The sequence below is a fragment of the Pimephales promelas genome, chromosome 19, assembly GCF_988280905.1.
Source record: "Pimephales promelas chromosome 19, fPimPro1.hap1.1, whole genome shotgun sequence".
In the NCBI taxonomy this organism is placed as follows: domain Eukaryota; kingdom Metazoa; phylum Chordata; class Actinopteri; order Cypriniformes; family Leuciscidae; genus Pimephales; species Pimephales promelas.
In genome coordinates this window covers 24,148,041-24,166,427 of record NC_142787.1, presented here as the reverse complement: position 1 = coordinate 24,166,427, position 18,387 = coordinate 24,148,041, and the positions used below count along the sequence as shown (strand labels likewise).

General features: G+C 40.1%; 1 protein-coding gene across 3 annotated transcripts in view; it reads left to right on the top strand.

Annotated features, from left to right (window-relative positions):
* The window catches only part of zbtb16a (zinc finger and BTB domain containing 16a), a 113,726-nt gene that overhangs the window by 32,437 nt on the left and 62,902 nt on the right, over positions 1-18,387 (top strand). For all 3 annotated transcript variants that reach the window (XM_039693864.2, XM_039693865.2, XM_039693863.2), the window contains exon 3: positions 14,279-14,376. In XM_039693864.2, coding sequence (XP_039549798.1) covers positions 14,279-14,376 — 98 coding nt within the window. The remainder of the gene's footprint in view (positions 1-14,278; positions 14,377-18,387) is intronic.

Here is an 18,387-nt window from a genome sequence, read left to right as displayed (position 1 = left end):
TTGTTTATTCTATACATTATGACAATGGAGTGTGTTAGTGGGGCGTGAATCCGAATGAGTTCGCCAGTTCTCCCACAGAGAACGGCTGCTGCTGATGGGCATAATGAGGAGAAACATGGCCCGCAGAAAGCTCAATCCCGCCGCATACAGGATGGCAAATGAAGACATATTGAGGCATGGGGATTCTAACACTCGCCGCTGGGCTATTAATTACTCTTTTGTTGCATGCATCTGTTGAAAGACATGACACCTTACTGAGGACGGAGTGTTTGATGAAGCCGAGCAGCCACTACAGCGCTCACCACTCCTCGATGTATTATTCATGGTCTTCAGATGCGTGGAACAGATGATGCTGCTGCTGCTTTTTTCCTATTTTCTTGTTTAGTTTTTTTTCTGTAAAACAAGATGCATTTATTTGAAGTGATATTATTCAATACTTGCTTTAGAAAAATAATTTTTTAAAGTTGTATTTTGTAATAAATTTGACTACTTGCATCTCTGGGTTAGATACAGGATATCAGGATATTCAAAACGTGATTGTTCAGTTTTGCTTCTCAAGTAAATGTTTATCTTTAAAGGATGTGTAGATGTGTCTTCTGGAATACAAGACTCTATACTGATGAGGAAAACTATATTCGCTGTGTTGTTTTTTGCTCTGAGCTGGCAGGTGGAGGTGCACATTAAAAGGCTTTAGAAAGACTTGTGTGTTTTCTGTGAACCCGCATAGAGCCACTCAAGAGTGCGCAGTTATTGTGCCCCTGCTGAGATGTGAAGGATGAAAGAGAGAGAAAGACAGACTGATGTGTCTAGCTGGACCTCTCTCTCGTTCTATCTCTCTCTCTCTCTCTCTCTCTCTCTCTCTCAGCTCAGGAGTGACAAGTCCTCCCAGGCATTCATGCTGCTGATAGTTATTAGTTTTGTACAGAAGTCTGTTTTGATTTCCCCTCACAATGAGAGGCAGCGCGCGACTGGGTCATGGGAGCTGTATTGATTTCTCCTTACGCTCTCATTCCAGAGCTACGGCTCCTTCACCCTGCTTTCTTCGTTTGCAGACAGCAGGCGGTCGGTAATGAGGCCTGGGTTGGACCTGAATCACACGGCCATTGCTTTCTCCATCTCCTTCAGTCCCACCCTATGCCTTGTCCTGCTCCCAGCACTGTAAATAAGCATCAATGGAGGTGTTTGCCCCCTTGGCACTGATCCGAGACACATCTGATAGCTTATCTGGCAGTGGTTAAGGTTTATATTTCAGTCAGGATGGAAACTGTTCAGCTTAAAATACGTAGCTTTACTCCAAGAGCTGAATAGACTTCATTGAGGATGTGCAGCAAAATGCTTTCCATCAGTTTAATTGATGATATCTCTCAAAACTCTGTGGCATTCTTAATTCTTATGGGGTCCACCTCAAAGAGTATGCACAGAGAAGTCCAAATTAAACATGATTTAATGACTCGTAAATAGGGCTGGGTATCGAGAATCGAGTATCGATTGGAACCGGGACTAACTTTTCGTTTTTCCTGGAATCGTTCAAAAGTTAAAATTTCGATTCCTAGTTTCGATATTCACAGTCCGCCGAGCGGAAAAAGAAACCGCTGAACAACACCAACGAAGAAGCGTCTACCGGAAGTGTTGGCATAACCACGCGAGTCGAACATGAGTACCTTACGTCGGCGATCCAAAGTGTGGCTTCACTTTTCTAAAAATAACGAAATCTCGGCAAAATGCAAAATTTGTGACAAAAGGAGTATTTCTACAGAAGGAGTATTTCCTTCAGAAAGGTCGTTGGTTAGCAAGGTTAGCTAAACTTTTTTGACCCTGCCTCTTAGAAGAATCGGAATCGAGAATCGTTAGGAATCGGAATCGAAACAAGGAATCGGAATCGGAATCAGAATCGTTCAAATTCAAACGATACCCAACCCTACTCGTAAATGTAAGTACACATTGATGGCCTAAGACACGAAACGAGCGGTTTGTGCGAGAAAACGAACAGTATTTATGTAGTTTTTACTCGCCCGTGCCTTCAGATCACTTGGACGTGGCTGTAATTACAAGAGGTAAAAACGATCTAAATACTGTTCGTTTTCTCACACAAAACACTCATTTCGTGTCTTAGGCCATAAATGTACTTACATTTATGAGTCATTAAATCATATTTAATTTTGACTTCTCTGTGCATGATCTTTGAGGTGGACCCCATATACCTCCATTGTATGACTGACCGACAAGAACGGACCTAAAAATATCAAAATTTTAAAAACTGTGGAAAGCAAGACACATACATCTTGGATGCCCTCGAGGTAAGCTAAAACATATAAAACATTTATTTCAAAGTGAACTATCCCTTTAATGCTCCAAACCATTTTTTTTAAAAATATAGTCACATGTGGTCTAGAAAGGTAATTAGGTAATTACCCGACATTCCTTGGTGCACAATAAACAAGACTTTTCTTTTGAATTATTCTTCTCCTTTTTTGGGATGTATTGGTGTAGACTTTGAGTGCTCAACTCTTGCATTGCCAATACAAGGTCTTGACCAAAAATGTATGCACCTCTTGATGGAATTAACATCACAACATTTATTTCCGTCAAGAGGTGCATCAATATTTGCACTATACATCAATTAGGGTTTAAAAAAACTGTTCCCAAACACACAACAGGCTAGAAGTATAATAAAATACACAGCAATAATGATCCAGTCATAGACTTACTAACTCACGTGTTAGTTAATTGGTTCTTGCCTCACATTTTTCTAATGCAGTTTACTGTGCACCATGGGCTTCATAACTGCGCTCAGATGAGCTTCGCACACTGGTCTATTTAGTAAAAAAATAAAAACAATTGTGCAGAGGCGACACAAACCACCAGACGGGGTGACACGAAATCTCTATGAGAGCCATTATCAATGTCCTGCGTACAGCAGAAATCTAATACGGCACACATTCTTGACATTGCCATGTTTTGTGTGCTTCCATTCTATTCTGCCTGACCCCTTCTCGGCAGCGTCTCTCTTTCAATATCTCAGTGTCTTCACGCCTTTATTTCCTCCCCTCCTCTTCTTCTTCTGTCTAGCTGTTGATGGCACTCTCTCGGTAAGAGGCCGGTTTGTGGGTGAGTAACGGGGACGGTGACTCTGCACGTAGCAGGGCCCGGATGCCGCTCGGCTGTGCCAGACGGGAGGCTTGTTTACCGCAGGTAGAGGGATGCTACATCCTGGCTATTTCAGAACACTGCTGTTCTCGAGCAGGACGGAGGGTGGGGGCATGACTCTGCAGATACCTCATCTTGGCAGGGTACATGCATGTGTACACCTGAAACCCCCCCTGTGGCTCGGGCGAAGTACAGGGCGGTATCACGACACCGAAGGGCGGAGGTGTTTACACAGTCTGGTGTTTATGGAGTAAAGTTCAGCCAAACCATGCAATCGACCAAATTAAAGCATAAATCAAACCAAATCGAAAGCTAAAAATGCGTGGACCACCAGCGAGCCCCCACCTGTCACCGTCTACGGATCGTGTTCCGCCTCGAGTCGTTGCGTAACGCTCTGAAACTGTCCTGCGTAATGTCCTTTTTTGTGCCTGTGCCCAGACAACCTTACCCGGTCTGTTTACAAAGAGTGTCATAGCAGGTGGTGATAATGATGATATGAGTTGAGGTTAAGACGCTTTCTTTTTTCTTTTTTTTTTTATGGTGATGATCATACATCTGTGCTCTGCTTCACAGGCTGTTCCGCTTAAATTTTAGCATCTTGTTTTTGCACATTCCACCTTGTACAAGTTGTTATTTAGTTTCATCTTTAGTAATGTAACAGGTGCCAGCTTGTTAGAACAGGAAGAAATGTATTTCTCCTGGAGCATGGCAGATATAAACTGGAACACACAAGAGGGTACAAGTATTTGATGTCATCTGAACAGGGAATAAATTATACAACACACTGGAATGTTTCTTGCCTGCTTCTGTCTTCTTTTTCAAAAAGAGAAGACCTAAAGTTAGACATCCTTGAGGTTTCTGCCACTTGATTGAAGGTGATGCCCATGAATAATGTATGGCGGAGGGAACTCTCGTCTGGGGCTTTTTATAGAGCTTGTGTGCGCTAGCCTCACAGATCTGAAGATCAACAAATGGCAACGGAGGAAAACAAGAACATAACAGACTGCTAAGGAATGTTGAGAAATGAAAGAATTGCTATATTCAGAGATAGAAAGAGGCTGGCGTTGAGATAAAAGGAGAAGAAAAAGAGGATTTGGGAGCTCGCGCTGCCATTTAACCTCACACTCTGCCAGGCTTAAAGATGTCAGTTAACCCAGCGCTTTTCTTGTTTTCTCCTTTCCGCACTCTCACACACACTCTCTCTGTTCTTTTCTCTCTTCTCAGTCTCATTTTTTTTACCAAGAAGCGCAAACCCTTGATTAGCCGGCACAGCTATTATTGTAAGTGTCACAGGCTTTCAAATCACAGAGCTAATCACTGAACACAGACCTGATATATTTGCAAACATGAGTGTCCTCAAAAAAGAAAAAAAAAAAAAACTCCTTCTGTCGCTATCAATAACCTTAAACGTCACGGTATCCCTTTTATTGGCAAGTGCGCCGGTCATAGCGCTCTAGTTTGTGTCATTAGGTTAATGACAGAGGCTGTCTTGTAATGGCTGCCAGTGAATGAGGCATTAGGTGTGAATCCTTTCCCCTGAGCTGTTGAGGGTGCAGGTATAAATTGTGGATTAGAACAGGGGGGAATGTGTCTCTTTTTCCCAGGTAGCGCAATTAGGAGCGCTGGCTTAAGCCTGCTTCCTGACAGAGCTCTTGTGTGCGGCTAATGCGCCACAGTTCTGCCTGTTGACTCCACAGAAAAGAGGCTTCGAAAGGATAATGAAAGGAGTGCTGTGTCGTTCCCCCGGACAACATAATTGAGCTTTGTTCAACGCCCCAGTCTCCCAATACACCTTCGCTGTCTTGTTTTTGAAGAGACCCCCCTCCCTTCTCATAGAAGAGTCTGGACTACACGCTGCTTATTTAACCTAGTCTCCACGGTGTGGTTCAGCCACCCAGCGTGGGATGTTCACCGAAAAACAAGATTGATCCACAAAACAAGGCAGGGATTTATTGATTACGTAGGGCATAAAAAAATGCTTTGGTAATTTCTTGCAACAGGGCTATGGTTTTTTAGTTTTTAGCCTGCTTAGCTACCTTCTTTATTAAGTTTTAGTTCTCCTGATTTGGAACGAATGGTTCTCTAACAGACAAACAAATAGTGAGTAAAATATTCCACATTCAGTTAGACTGAACTCTGGTGTGTGTAGGTAATATTATGTTTTATTTACTTTGTAGAATTGTATAAATATTATCATATATTCAAACATAATCATAATGACAACTGTTATTATTCGATTAATTTATTTTGCTTTGTTTGCAGTGTTGGTTTGCGTGTATATTTTTGTTTTAATATTTTATTTATATTATGTTATATTCATTTTATTTATATAGAATCATTTCGCTTTGCCATGTTTTTCTGAGATTGTTGCAGTGTATTATGGGATTGCCGGTCTCTTTCTTCATGCTGCCGTAAGGCTCTGATATACTCATAGTGAAGTTTTTTTTTTCACTCTACATTTAGTGGTAAAAAGTTTGTAACAAAAATGACAGCATTGAGAAAAACGCTGTTAAAGGGATATTCCACCGGATTTATTTTGTTATTCCCTTAACTAAGTCAAGTTGATGCATACCTCTTGTCTCAGTGCGTGCTCTCAATCGCTCTGGCGCGCGAGACACTTTGATAGCACTTAACTCAGTCCATTTATTCAATAGGATCCAAGCAAAAAGCGACTAAACACCTCCACGTTTTCCCTATTTAAATACAGTTACACGAGTTGAGTAACTCGACCAAGAATGGTGACACAAAGTAAAACGTTACGCTTTTCTAAGTGTGTAAAGTGAATAACTATATTGTGTGGCGGAATACAACGGCAAGTGCTTGGGCACTTTGACTCGGCGCATTAATATCTATGGACTTGGCGCAGTAATTTCATCACTCCGGATAGGGAGAGGGGACTTTTCACGAGTGATGATATTACTGTGCCGAGTCGAAGTGCTCCAAAGCACTTGCCGTGGTATTCCGCCATACGTTTATTTATATTGCAATGTGTCACGTTTATTTATATTGCACTTTTTAGAATAGTTTTACGTAGAACACTTACACTTTAATTTCTACTATAAAGCTGTCTAGTGTTTTTCACTTCAAAGAGGGTGGAGCCCCTGAGCGCTTACCTGATTGCCGCAATCCAATGGTAGTTTGAAGGCGTTTACCAAAATTTTTCAGAAAGTTCCCTTAGGCAAGCTGTTTCGAACACTCGAAATCAACAAAACCAACAATATTTTGGCCTGATTTTGTTCGAAATGTCACACCAGTTTGTTCTTTGATTTAGTTTGAATTATATTGGGACCTTATAATTTGGCCAAAAGACGTTATACGTTGCGCCCACATCTATCATTGTTTGAATAGTAATCATCCGCTCAACCACGAATTTTGTGCAATGGTGAAAGATTTTGCGACTGGTTCAAGTCGATCGTGGTAATTCGCTGTGTTGACCAACAGAAAGCTGCTTGGTTTGAAAGTGACTTCCATGTTTTTACATCACTTCACTATTGACGATACACTCAAACCCAGCCGTTGGGTTACATTTTTAAAATTACAGTTTTAACCCAATGTTTGAGTTTGTCCATATTTGACCCAAAATTGGGTTAAAACAACCCAGCATTTTTAAGAGTGTAGACATGCTTTACCCATAACATTTTGCAGCAACTTTGATTATGTGACCTTCGCTTTGGGGAGCATACCTGTGACGTCTATGTAGGCAGTGCACTAGGTTTGGAAACAGAAATTCTCAGCTAATTCTTGGCTGTTATTTGGAAATGGCCCGTTAAATGTTTTGATTGCCTGCCATTTTGCTCTCATTCACACAATATGTTGTCTATTCTTATCTGTCGAGCTGTAGGTGAAATCTGTTAGTGTCTGTTGGTGTGTGTGTGTTGTGGGTATTGTAATACAGGGAGCCATCCTCGTTTCTCTCTCTTGCTCTCACACTGTCTCTCTTTCTCTGCCTGTATCTCTCTTCAACCGCTACTCATCTATGCTTAGCACGAGTCTGCAGTATGTGCGAGTGTGGCTGGAATTCATATGAATGTCTCGCCGCAGGGAGAGAAGGCCGAGTCATTGATATGTACAGGAGGACTCCTGATAAACAGCCCGCGCCGCTGAGAATTACCCAGCCATTTGATACATTCCGATCATGGAAGAAGAAAAAAAAGGCTGAGAAAAAAAGATCTTGAAACAAAGGATAGACATAAAGACAGGGTTGGTAAACAGTGAGAGAGACTGGCAGTACTATGTAATTTTCTGTCAGTCAAAATAATATATTCAAGCACAATTGTATCTTATAGAGCGTAACCACATTGTGTGTGAGAGAAAGAGATAAAGAGAGCGAGGGAGAAGTGGCGCACGGCTCATAAACGCAGTAATGGCTTTTCATGGATGCAGTTGCAGGGGTTAAGGGTGGGCTTATCTCGAACAGCTGAAATTTGGTTGGTTTTTGTTGTTGATGCTGTTGTTTAGTTTTTTTGCCATCTGATTTGCCATTGTCTGGCTCATTCATTCTTAATGGACTGGAAAAGACTGGGGAAAAGACATGCTGGTAGTCTCACTGAAGATTGCTAAAATAAAGCAGATATACCGCAAACAGTCAGTTTAGCGATGTCTCATCCCTCAGAAGCGGGACGAGACCGATTCAGTCTTTATAGTGCTCCATTTTTATTATTTCATAGGGTTTTATTTTAATCATAACACAACAATTTGAATTAAAATAAACATTAAAAATGTATGTATATGCATTTTATTATAGTATGTACTCGCTTCCAACATTTGAGTTTGGTAAGATTTTTAAAATGTTTTTAAAAGAAGTCTTATGCTCACCAATGCTGGATTGTATTATTACAGTAAAAACAGTAATATGGTGAAATAATATTACAAGTTAACTTTAAAATTTTAATGTAATTATAAATCTAATGTATTCTTGTATACGGCAATGAACTGAATTTATAGCTGCTGGTTTTCTTTCTAAATTTTATCCAAACTTTTGAACCAGACAGTAATGATATGTTATATGTCATACTTTTTCAAAATGTAAAACATTAAATGGAAATAAACTTGGACTTTTGGGCTCACTATATGCGGTACCCGTTGAACACAAGACGTTGTTTTTCTATTGACATTTGAACATTGTAATAAAGCATTTTATAGCCGAGGTCAGTCAACTGTTCTTTACTAAAGAGGGTCTTTTGGAAAGTCAATTAACATTAATCATCATTATGTTAATGTTGTGGCAGCATGGTGTCAACACCTCACTGAAATCTCTATTAAGCTCAAGTGCAGCAGTGGATTGACAGATTGCCCCCCCCCCATCCCACTTTCTCTTTCCCTCTCTTGTGCATTGTTGGGCCCCCTTTGACAAATACCTTAATCTGAGTGTGCACATGGGCCGGCATGGCTTTTAGGGATTGAGTGGGACCTTCTAAAAGCAGATGAATGAGAGGGGCATGGTTGACTGCACGGGCCAGCTTCTCTGTTCCCAGGAACAGCCTTCCACTCTCCCATGATTTTCTTTGCATTATCATTTCTTTGGCCTAGTGCACATGCCCCTCCACCACAGTTTTTGCTTCTGAGCCTAGTGATGAGCCGACCAGTTTTATTAGGGCGGAGCCAGACAGATGAAAGACCCTGGGATAAAAAAAGGATAAGGTAGAGGACAGTAGAGCGGACTTTATTGTTGTGAGAGGTGTGAGCATTCAGCATTAAATCAGCTCCTTCAAATTGCCCAACTGCTAGTTCAATGTTTTTTTCTTGTCTTTCTTATCTTGGTTTAAGTTTTGATATAGGACTGTCACTGTATCAGATTTCCATTTACATGATTCACATGGCCTAAAAAATGTACAATAATGGTATTATTGTGATATTAAAAAGTTTTGGGAAAAAAGGAAGGAAAAGAGTGAGTTTGTAACTACAGCTGTTCAAAAATAATTTACTGTTGATCTGCACTTTCTGTTCCTATTTTCTTTCCATTTTTTTTACGGAATCCAAAAAATTCACTTTAGTCACTTTAGTCTGTCATCTCCACCTACTTTACGTGATTTTGTGTGGCAGTAGTATTTACACTCCGTCAACATTGTCTTTATGACAAGTGGCATCCAGCATTAAGGTGCAATGCACAACATGGCGGATTAAGTCCCGCCTTCTAAATAAAAGAGCCAATTGTTGATTGATAAAGTCATCGCGTCACTAAAGCTGCCATTAAAAGCTCCAGTTGCTATAGAAACCTGACACTTGGGCTTATAGGACTGCAGATGCACTGGTCTGGTCTGAAAAAATACACTTTTTATCGCTACTTGAGCAGAAGAAATAACATTTATGCAACACTTTATGTCAGACTTTGTTGCTGATTTGAAATGTGTTATTTAATTGTCAGTTTGGCAAGCAGTGGTAGATTTGAGTTGGTCTTGGATGCCCGAAATAGCTTCCCAGAGGCGTTGCAAATGTGGACATAAAGTGAACAGACTTTTCTTGAAAAGGACTTTGGTCAAACCCTTTCAGAAAAGTTTTCATTCCATTTAAAAATTCATTCCCTTTGCATCACCGCTACAGCCATAAACATTCGGATGAGGGTCTTTGAATGTTGTGGTGCATCTCATGCTGTTTTTGAATGTCCCACCATGAGTGTTGCATTAAGACGTCATGTGTCACTCAGACCCATTTCATTTTTTCATCAGCATTTTTTTAGTGGGCGCCCATAAATAAATTATTTCATCAATGTCATCCACCCTCATGTCATTCCAAACCTGTTTGACTTTCTTCTGTAAAACACAGAAGATATTTTGATGTTTTTTTGCCCTTGTCCATAATGAAAATTGACAGTCACTAAAACTGTTTGATTACCAATATTCTTCAAAACAGCTTTTGTGTTTCCAGTCATTCAGGTTTGGACCAACATGAGGTGCAGTAACTGAAAGAATTTTCCCTTTATGACTGAACTGAACACTCAAGTAGTCATTTTAGGAATCCAACTAGTCATTGTTTAAAATATGTTTTACATACTTGCATGCCTTCTACCTATTATTTTTTTAGGCAGTGACCAGGCCACACTGGCAGGGGAACTCCTAGCTATGATGTACAGCCTGGGGTCCACTCAGGAGTGAGAAAGTTCAGGTTTATATGGGTCGGGCTCTAACAGCTCAATAACACAGACCCGTAATCTACTTGGGTTTCAAACACAGGGCTGATTTACGAGCCAGCATGCCACTCCGGCATTGAAATGAGGTGTTCAGCATATGTTTTGTTGACATAAATTTAAAATTTATTGCCGTTGTCAAAACTGACTGTTAGACAAAGTCGCTTATTAACTGAGTAAATGGCTTGAGAGTTTTATGCCTGCTTCCTTAATGACTACAGTCAGTCTGTTTCAGGCACACGGAGAGCCACCCCTCCCCTTTCTCTTCTGCTCACACACACACACACACCATCTACAGTTTCTGAGACCAGAGCACAGCTGGTTGGAGAGGCCTGGAGGGGGGACGAACTGCCATAGTTCACACATACGAGGTGTGTGTATGTTGTAGAGGTGGGGTGCAGGGGCATATATGTCCCATAAAATCTACTGAGGCTTTACTTCTGGTTGCCCAGAAAATAAACTTGTAGTAATTGCAGGGGCAGGTGACCCAGCAACTTCGCCTTTACGACAGGACTGCTGCCGCACTCTACGCTGGAAGCAGGTTTGAGCATGTCATATCCAAGGTCCCCCTCGCTTCCCATGCAAGCACCTGTAAAAATGAGGCACAGATAAAACTAATTACCTCCCTCCGCTTTTAAGCAAACCTTGATATTGCATGTAAAACGTCTGCCTCAGTCAGTGCAAAACTCTTTATTAGGATTGGAACAGAGATGGCAGAGACAGATAAGCTGATATGTACGACACCGTTTTGTCTGAATAAATGATAAATTAAGCATAAAAATGTAACTTGGAAACAAATTTAAAAAACTTAACTAAAAAATTTGAATTTAGGCATCACAGTATTATTCTGACAATATGAAAATGCATAATCATTTTGAGATTTGGTAAAGATTAAATTTAACAAGGTTTTTTTTTTAAATAAATATAAAAATAGGGGAAATGTGCATGTGCTATATTCAATTCCATTTAAAAAAATGTTTGTAATATTGTTGTGTTAGACATTTCAAAAAAATAATTATAAAAATGACAATTATTTTTATGAATTTTATTTGTATTTAGTTGGTGTATAGTAAAGTTAAACCAAAAATTAAAAAAGAGTCACTAGCTGTGATAATATTTATAAATATATATATATATATATATATATATATACATGAAGAGTTCAGATGCAAAAGCCTCTAAATGCCATTTGAAATTTTCTTCTTTAATGATGATTTTTATCAAGCTTGTATATTTAAGTTCAGTAATTTCATTTAAATAACAATTCATAGGTAATTATCATTGCCATTTAAGTGAAATCACTGAACTTAAATATACAAGCTTGATAAAAATGATCATTCTAGAAGAAAATTTCAAATGGCACTTAGAGGCTTTTGCATCTGAACTCTTCATATATATATATATGTATATGTATAATTATTATTATTATTATTATTATTATTATTTTGTAGTAAAAAAAAAGTTTTGTATGGTTTTACAGTAGTTTATCTATAGTAACCCTGGTACATCCCTAGAGATATTGTGCATCCCTAATTGAAAGTAACAATTGTAAAGGTAGTAACCGTTTTGTCAGGTAATGAACTTAACATTAGATGACAGCAGAAGTCTCGTATTCTAATGTAAAATATGTAGTGTAAGTCAACCCTTCCTGCCTCAAGTAGCCGGTCTGCCTTCTCTCAGCTCTCAAACATCCCCTCAGGGCTCGGAGGGTCACTCCGCAGTATGCGCTCTGTCAGTCTCTAATCAGTGGAAGCGCGCTCTCCTCAGACCTCAGGAGAGGGACAATGGCTAGATTGAAGGCACACAAAGGCCTTTGAGTGTTCCCCCTACAGTATCTCTGTATTGTGCCGCATTAGCCCAGATCCCAAAGGTGCACAGACCCCTGGCTTTTCCCAGCTCCCTCTCGCGCGCTCACTCGCCCGCCCGTCTTTTGAAGTGCCCTTTATCCTGGAAGGCGTTTACAGGCCTTTTTAATTACTTGCAGCTTGCCAAAGGGCTTTGCTGCTTCATTCTTCTCTTTGTTTGTTGGGTCTCCACAATCCCCATCTAGAAGACAGCCATCAGGATTTTGGATGCATTGCAAGTTTTCTCCAACACCCCCCCGCCCCCTTTCCTCTCTCTCTTTTGTTTGTTTTCTGAAGTCTCTTCTGCGATTCTCAACCTCCAAATGGTTTTCCATCGTGTTTTTTTTTTTTTGTACTCGCTGAGGTTAAACCACACTTCCTTGCTTCATAATTCTTGCCACTATTTCCATGTTCTGCCAACTCTTGTTTATAAGAACAGAGAATAATAGCTTAAATCATTACGACCCAGCATGTGATGCTGATTCGCACAACTTCAAACAGAAACGAGAGGTTGTTCGATAAAAAATAGTTTTTGGTTAGTGCGTCTTTTTAAAAGAATCAACCGAAGAATCAATTGAACCAAACTGCTTATGGATTTAACTAGCATGAAAATGACACTGTTTAAAGAAACGAAAGCGGGTTTTGCAGTGCACGTTATCTATGTAGAATGAATAGAAAGTGAAGAATACACATCTTTGTTACTCATTAAAGATGTATACATTTGGCACTAAAGTGCAAACAATGAGCTAATTACCACTCTGGAAACAATTACCAAATGCTGTAAGCATGCTAATAAAAACCAATTCAGTTCACCACTCGCAGCCAAGTTGCCAGTGTGCTCGTGGCGCTCTTACAAACCTTGTTCTTTGAGCAGCGCAACCCATAAAACCTCTTACCTGCCGTGACTGAGTTTCATACTCCTAATGGGTGGCTGTGACTAGCTTGAGTTTGTTAGTTCATCAGTGTTGACTTTCGATCATTTCTACTGGCTTATTAGCAATCGGATGTGATGCATCTGAGGATTAGTGCGGTTGAAAAGATGCAGATGCTCGGGATCTTTTGTCGTCAAGCCTGAGAAAGTCACACATGGGCATTCACGGGTTGATTTAAACCCACACATGGGTTATGGGCCAAAGCCAGAATGCTAATTGTAGAAATGGTAAATACACTACAAAACAGCCAGCCTGCACCAGGTTTCAGACTTAATCTAAAGGACAGTGAAACAAAAGGAAATCTTTGTCTCTTCCTGTGCTCAGTGGAGCGCCATATGTGGCAGTACTGACTCACTTGGTGCCCTAGGCGAGATAAGACCATGACCAAAGCGGGAAAAAAATACCATTTTTGATTACTTACAGTAGTAGTTCTTCTCCACTTTTCTTGATAAACTTTCATTTATTTATTTTCTGTTTAATTATTTATTTTTTTAGGAAAGTAACTTATCTTAATTCCTCAAAATGGCTTTTGAAGGACCACTTGACTCAAAATTCAATGGGGCCACATGCTTCCGTGTGTGGCTCCATTCTGTTAGGTTAATCTTTCCTCAATCCAATAATTGAAGAGAACAAATGTTTCACTTTCAGCTCATGAAAAGTTGACCCCCTGTTTGAAATGGGCCCTGTAGCCCGATTCAGCCGTTAAAGTAACTTATCTGAGGGCTCATGGCCATCTATATGTTCCTGTTTAGATAAAGAGCTCCTTCATCTCCGCTCAGGGAACTGCATGAATGAACAATAGGTCTTTGAACCCTCATGTGCCATTGACAATTTTGGCTTTCAAAGCGTTTCACGACGTCTAGTGACAAGCTTAAATGTGTTCTGATCATCTAATTTGGGAATAATCAGCTGAAGTGTTTGACTGGGAGATGTGCAGGTTTAACTTTGACTGGTTGCAAACACTGGTTTAATTCTCTCTTGAGATAAACAGTGGTTTTACCTTTTTTATGGTTAATACCCTCTGTCTTGTTATCTGGTGTGGGAGGAGGAACGATAGGACTTGTGTGGTGGGAAGTAAATTCCAGTCTATTCTGTCTTTGACATTTAGCAAACTAATCGAATCTCATAGCATACCTAGTTGCTTTGCCTGATTTTTTTTTTTGTTTTGAGTGTGTGTGTGAGTAATATAAACAGTGTTGGCTGATGTTATGTTGTCCTGTTTCTCCCTGCAGGAAGCTGCACAGCGGAATGAAGACCTATGGATGTGAGCTTTGTGGAAAGCGCTTCCTAGACAGTCTGCGCCTAAGGATGCACTTGCTGTCTCACTCAGGTATCATCACTAATGTGGATGCTTGTTTTTATAGTAGTGACTACTTGCAGTACTAGTTGGGGGTTGGTGTGACTTATTTGTTATTTTTTAGGAGGTCTCTTATGTTCACTTAATGCAATGCTGCATTATTTGGTAAAAAAAAATCAGTAAACCCAGTAATATTGTAAGATTGTATTTATAATTGTAATATATTTTAAAATGTAATGTATTCCTGTGATGGCAGAACTAAATTTTCAGCATCATTACTCCAGTCTTCAGTGTCACCTGATCCTTCAGAAATCGTCATAATTGGCTGATTTGGAAAACATTTCTTGTTATGTTGGAAACAGCTCTTATTCAGCTATTATTTGGAAACATTATACATTTTTTTTCACTTTTGATGAATTTCTTATACCCTTGCTGAATAAAAGTATTGATTTACATGATAAATCTTACTTAACCCAAACTTTTGTAAGGTTGTGCATTTCTATTTAATCTCTGTGTAGTATCCTATAATATCTTCCTCTGTTTTCAGCTGATTTTCTGGAGGTTTCGCTCTTTCATAGTCTGTATTGAATCTAGTTTTGTCCATACTGCACCAGACAATGGTCAAACTTTTTATACTTTTTGCTTTCCCCCTTTTTATACTTTTTGATTCTGCAGTAATTAGGGGTTTAGATTAGATTAGTTTAAAAAACTTTCAGATTACGCATCCAAACCTTTGTGCCTTGCAACAGTGGAATGTTTTGCTGTCAATATCTTCATATAGTGAGATGAGATTGACTTTTTGTAGGGACGTTTTAAAAACATGTGGAGTGGAGAGATGAGTGACATCTCACGCTGGGACGCCCGATTCAATTCATGCACGACTCAGCATGGCAGACTCTGCTCTAAGGAAATATCTAATGTTTATTTTAGAGGCTGTTCAAATCCCAAGATGCTTGTTCAATAACAGACTCTGTGGAGATATTGTAGTACTCGTGCGCTCATAATGGCAGCCCACGGAGCATGAAGCACGGTGACATTTATGAGAGCTGTTTTGCAATGAGACAAAGAGGCCGAGTCTGAACTCCAATGAATACCTCTGTTTGGTATTCCGCACTGACCCGCAGATACGCCTGTACTCGTGCAGAAGTATGTTCTGTGTCATTTTAGTAATCCAGAAATCCTTATGGGAGACCGGCTTGTGCAGTTTGCATAATATGACTGCGGATAATCCTGGGCTCAGAAGCTGGGTTGCATGAGACTGGGCTAGAGAATGCTTCAGAGAGACCTTTGTAAAGCCACCGACTTGCTCAGTGACTCTCCAAACAGAAGGACCGAGTGTCATTGGGTGTGTTGTTAGTGTTTGCGGGGCCTCACACTTCACCCACTCTGGATTACTGAAGGAGTTTGCTGTAGTCTGAACATCGGTCGCTGCGGCTCAAGAGTTTAAGGGTGTCAGTTCTCTTCTGTTCGCACTGTCCACCGTCCTTTCCTGCTGTTCTGCCTTTGCTGCTGCATCTTCTCCTGCTTTTTTTCATCGCCCCCCTTCTTTTCATCTACGTCTTTATTATCGGCTTCTTCACCTCCAACTAATCCTCCTTCCTCAACTTTATAAAATGAATGTTAGAATAAGCTATTATACTTAAAGCCTATTGGCACATCAAACTCATTTAGATTTAAAGTGAATTTATAGTGCTCCCCAAATCCTTGTGAAATGATCTCAGATCCCTGAAACAAACAAGTGATGAGGGGATCTGCACAAGGTGGTTGAACTTGGCCATGTTCATTAAAGGGTACATATCATGCTTTTTAAATCATTCATTTTTACTTATAAATCATACATTTGTGGTCTATATAAAGCATAACTGCAATGCTTGGGTCTGAATTCCTCATTATTATAAGCCCCTTTTCTACCCCTTTTCTGATGTGCGTCTGTGAGCGACCCGTTTCAAAGCGGCCCCTTTAAATAAAATGGAGTTGCGTATTTCCCCGCGAGTTCACACTCGGTTCAACTCCCCGCATTCGGCCATTATTGTAGTTTGATAAGAGATATACGATTATATACTATAGCTTCAAAGAACATTTTTAGTCACTCGTTAACAAACTGTCAACAACGGAAGACTTGTCCATCAAGCCTTACATATTCGAGCCAGAGCGAGCGAGTTGAAAAAGACGACGACGAACCTGCAGAACAACGTCTTCATATGGATGCAGGGGTATGTAACGTTAAGTGGACTATGTTTTGTTATTAGTGAAAGTCGACTATTTCTCTTGTTAAAACAAGCACACTGACAAGATAAATGACTACGGTCCAATCTTAGCACTAAAAATCTGTATTAATAATAATATAATAACTTGCGTGTAGAAAAGCATCAGAAAACACAGCAGCTAAATGATAGAAGGAATTTACCCCTCATTCAGACGAAGTCGATCGGCAAACCCTTCTGTATACTGGCGGAGGTTGTTGAAGTGGGGATCCTTGAAGTGCTTCAGGTCACTACATCCAAGAACAGAACATTTTGACTTGCCCTCTTGTAACTTCTTCATCATTGAGCTCGGACTACAAAATCGGAGCGAGAAATAATAATGGCGGATTGCTCGACGTGTTGGGCCGGTAGTCAATGCCCTTATTTGTCAGTTCCGCTGCAAATACAGTGACGTGATAGTTCAAAAAACGTCATAGAGAACAGAAAAATCTGAACAGGTTGAAAAATATGGCCAATATAAAGATATAAACGAAGCACCTGAAGAGAATAATTTAATATTTTCTGTACTTATAAACACTCCAAATATACAACAAAATGCATTTAAGGGCTAAAAAAGTGGATTTTGCATCATATGTCCCCGTTAACCCCCTGAGGTCGAGTAACGCGCCTGCGCGTTATGCTGGTTTCTTTTCACATAGCTGCAACATAGACTTAAAATACTCAAAAAAATCAATACATGATTATAAACTATAGAGGGTCTTCTTTTTTTTGTGTACACTCTTATTAACATCAAAACGTTGTGTTCACTCTGTCTCTGCAAAAATTATTCTGAAACGCGTCCGGAAAATGAACTGTAACTCAGTAAATACTTGTCACCAAGACGCACAAGATTTCTCTTCAGGAACTTTCATTTTTAGTTTTTTCAATAACCACGCACAAACAATACTCTCTCAAAAATACAAACATGTACATACATGTTGCTCACATATTATGGTAGCCCTGTTTGTGCTAAATAGTGTAATTTCACCTGTGCCATTAATAGGTTTATAAGCAACTGAAAAAAGCACAAATGTCAGGGAATCTCAAAACATCTCATATTTTCCCCTTTATTTACATCACCCTTGTAAGTTTGAGCCAAAAATGAGAAATATCGGTAATCACACTAGAAGTTTTGCATTTAAAACGGCACAAGAACCAGTCATAATTCCTTAAGATCTTTACCAAAAAAAGCAGTCTCAGACAGCCTCCCTCAACAGGCGGAATAAGCGAGCGGCTTATTTTTAGTGCATCAAAACAGAGTACAAAAAACCCCCTAGAACAAAACAGTTTTAACGTTCATATGCTCGATGCTTGACACATAGCGCTAACCTGGTTTTTGTTTGTAGCAGTCTGGCTCTTGAGAGCTTCACTCTTGTGTAATGCTCAAGCTTTTCAGTGGAAACACTTTTATAGACAGACCGAGTGGCAGAGAGGCAGAGACACGGCGAGGCTCTTTGATTGTTGTTGTTTTTTGTGTGTGTGTGCTTTTGTTCTTTCATTGCAAACTTTCTGTTTTTATTCTTCCTGTTCTGAGCGGTTTGATTTTTATCAGCGCTCACAACGGTGACACTGAGCAAGTGGCTTTGCCCTCCACCTCCTCCGCTCCCTCATTTTCAGGGGAAGGTGCTGAAGAATGGGATTAGGTGTTTCGTGTATATTGCGGTGTACCATTTCAGTCACACACACACACACACCTCGCTCCTCTCTGTTGGTGCACGCCGTCTCTGTTTGTTTTATTGTGGACTTGGCAGGGCGCCAGTCTGGGCCGCCTGCCACAGCCCAGGGTACAGTATGTACAGTG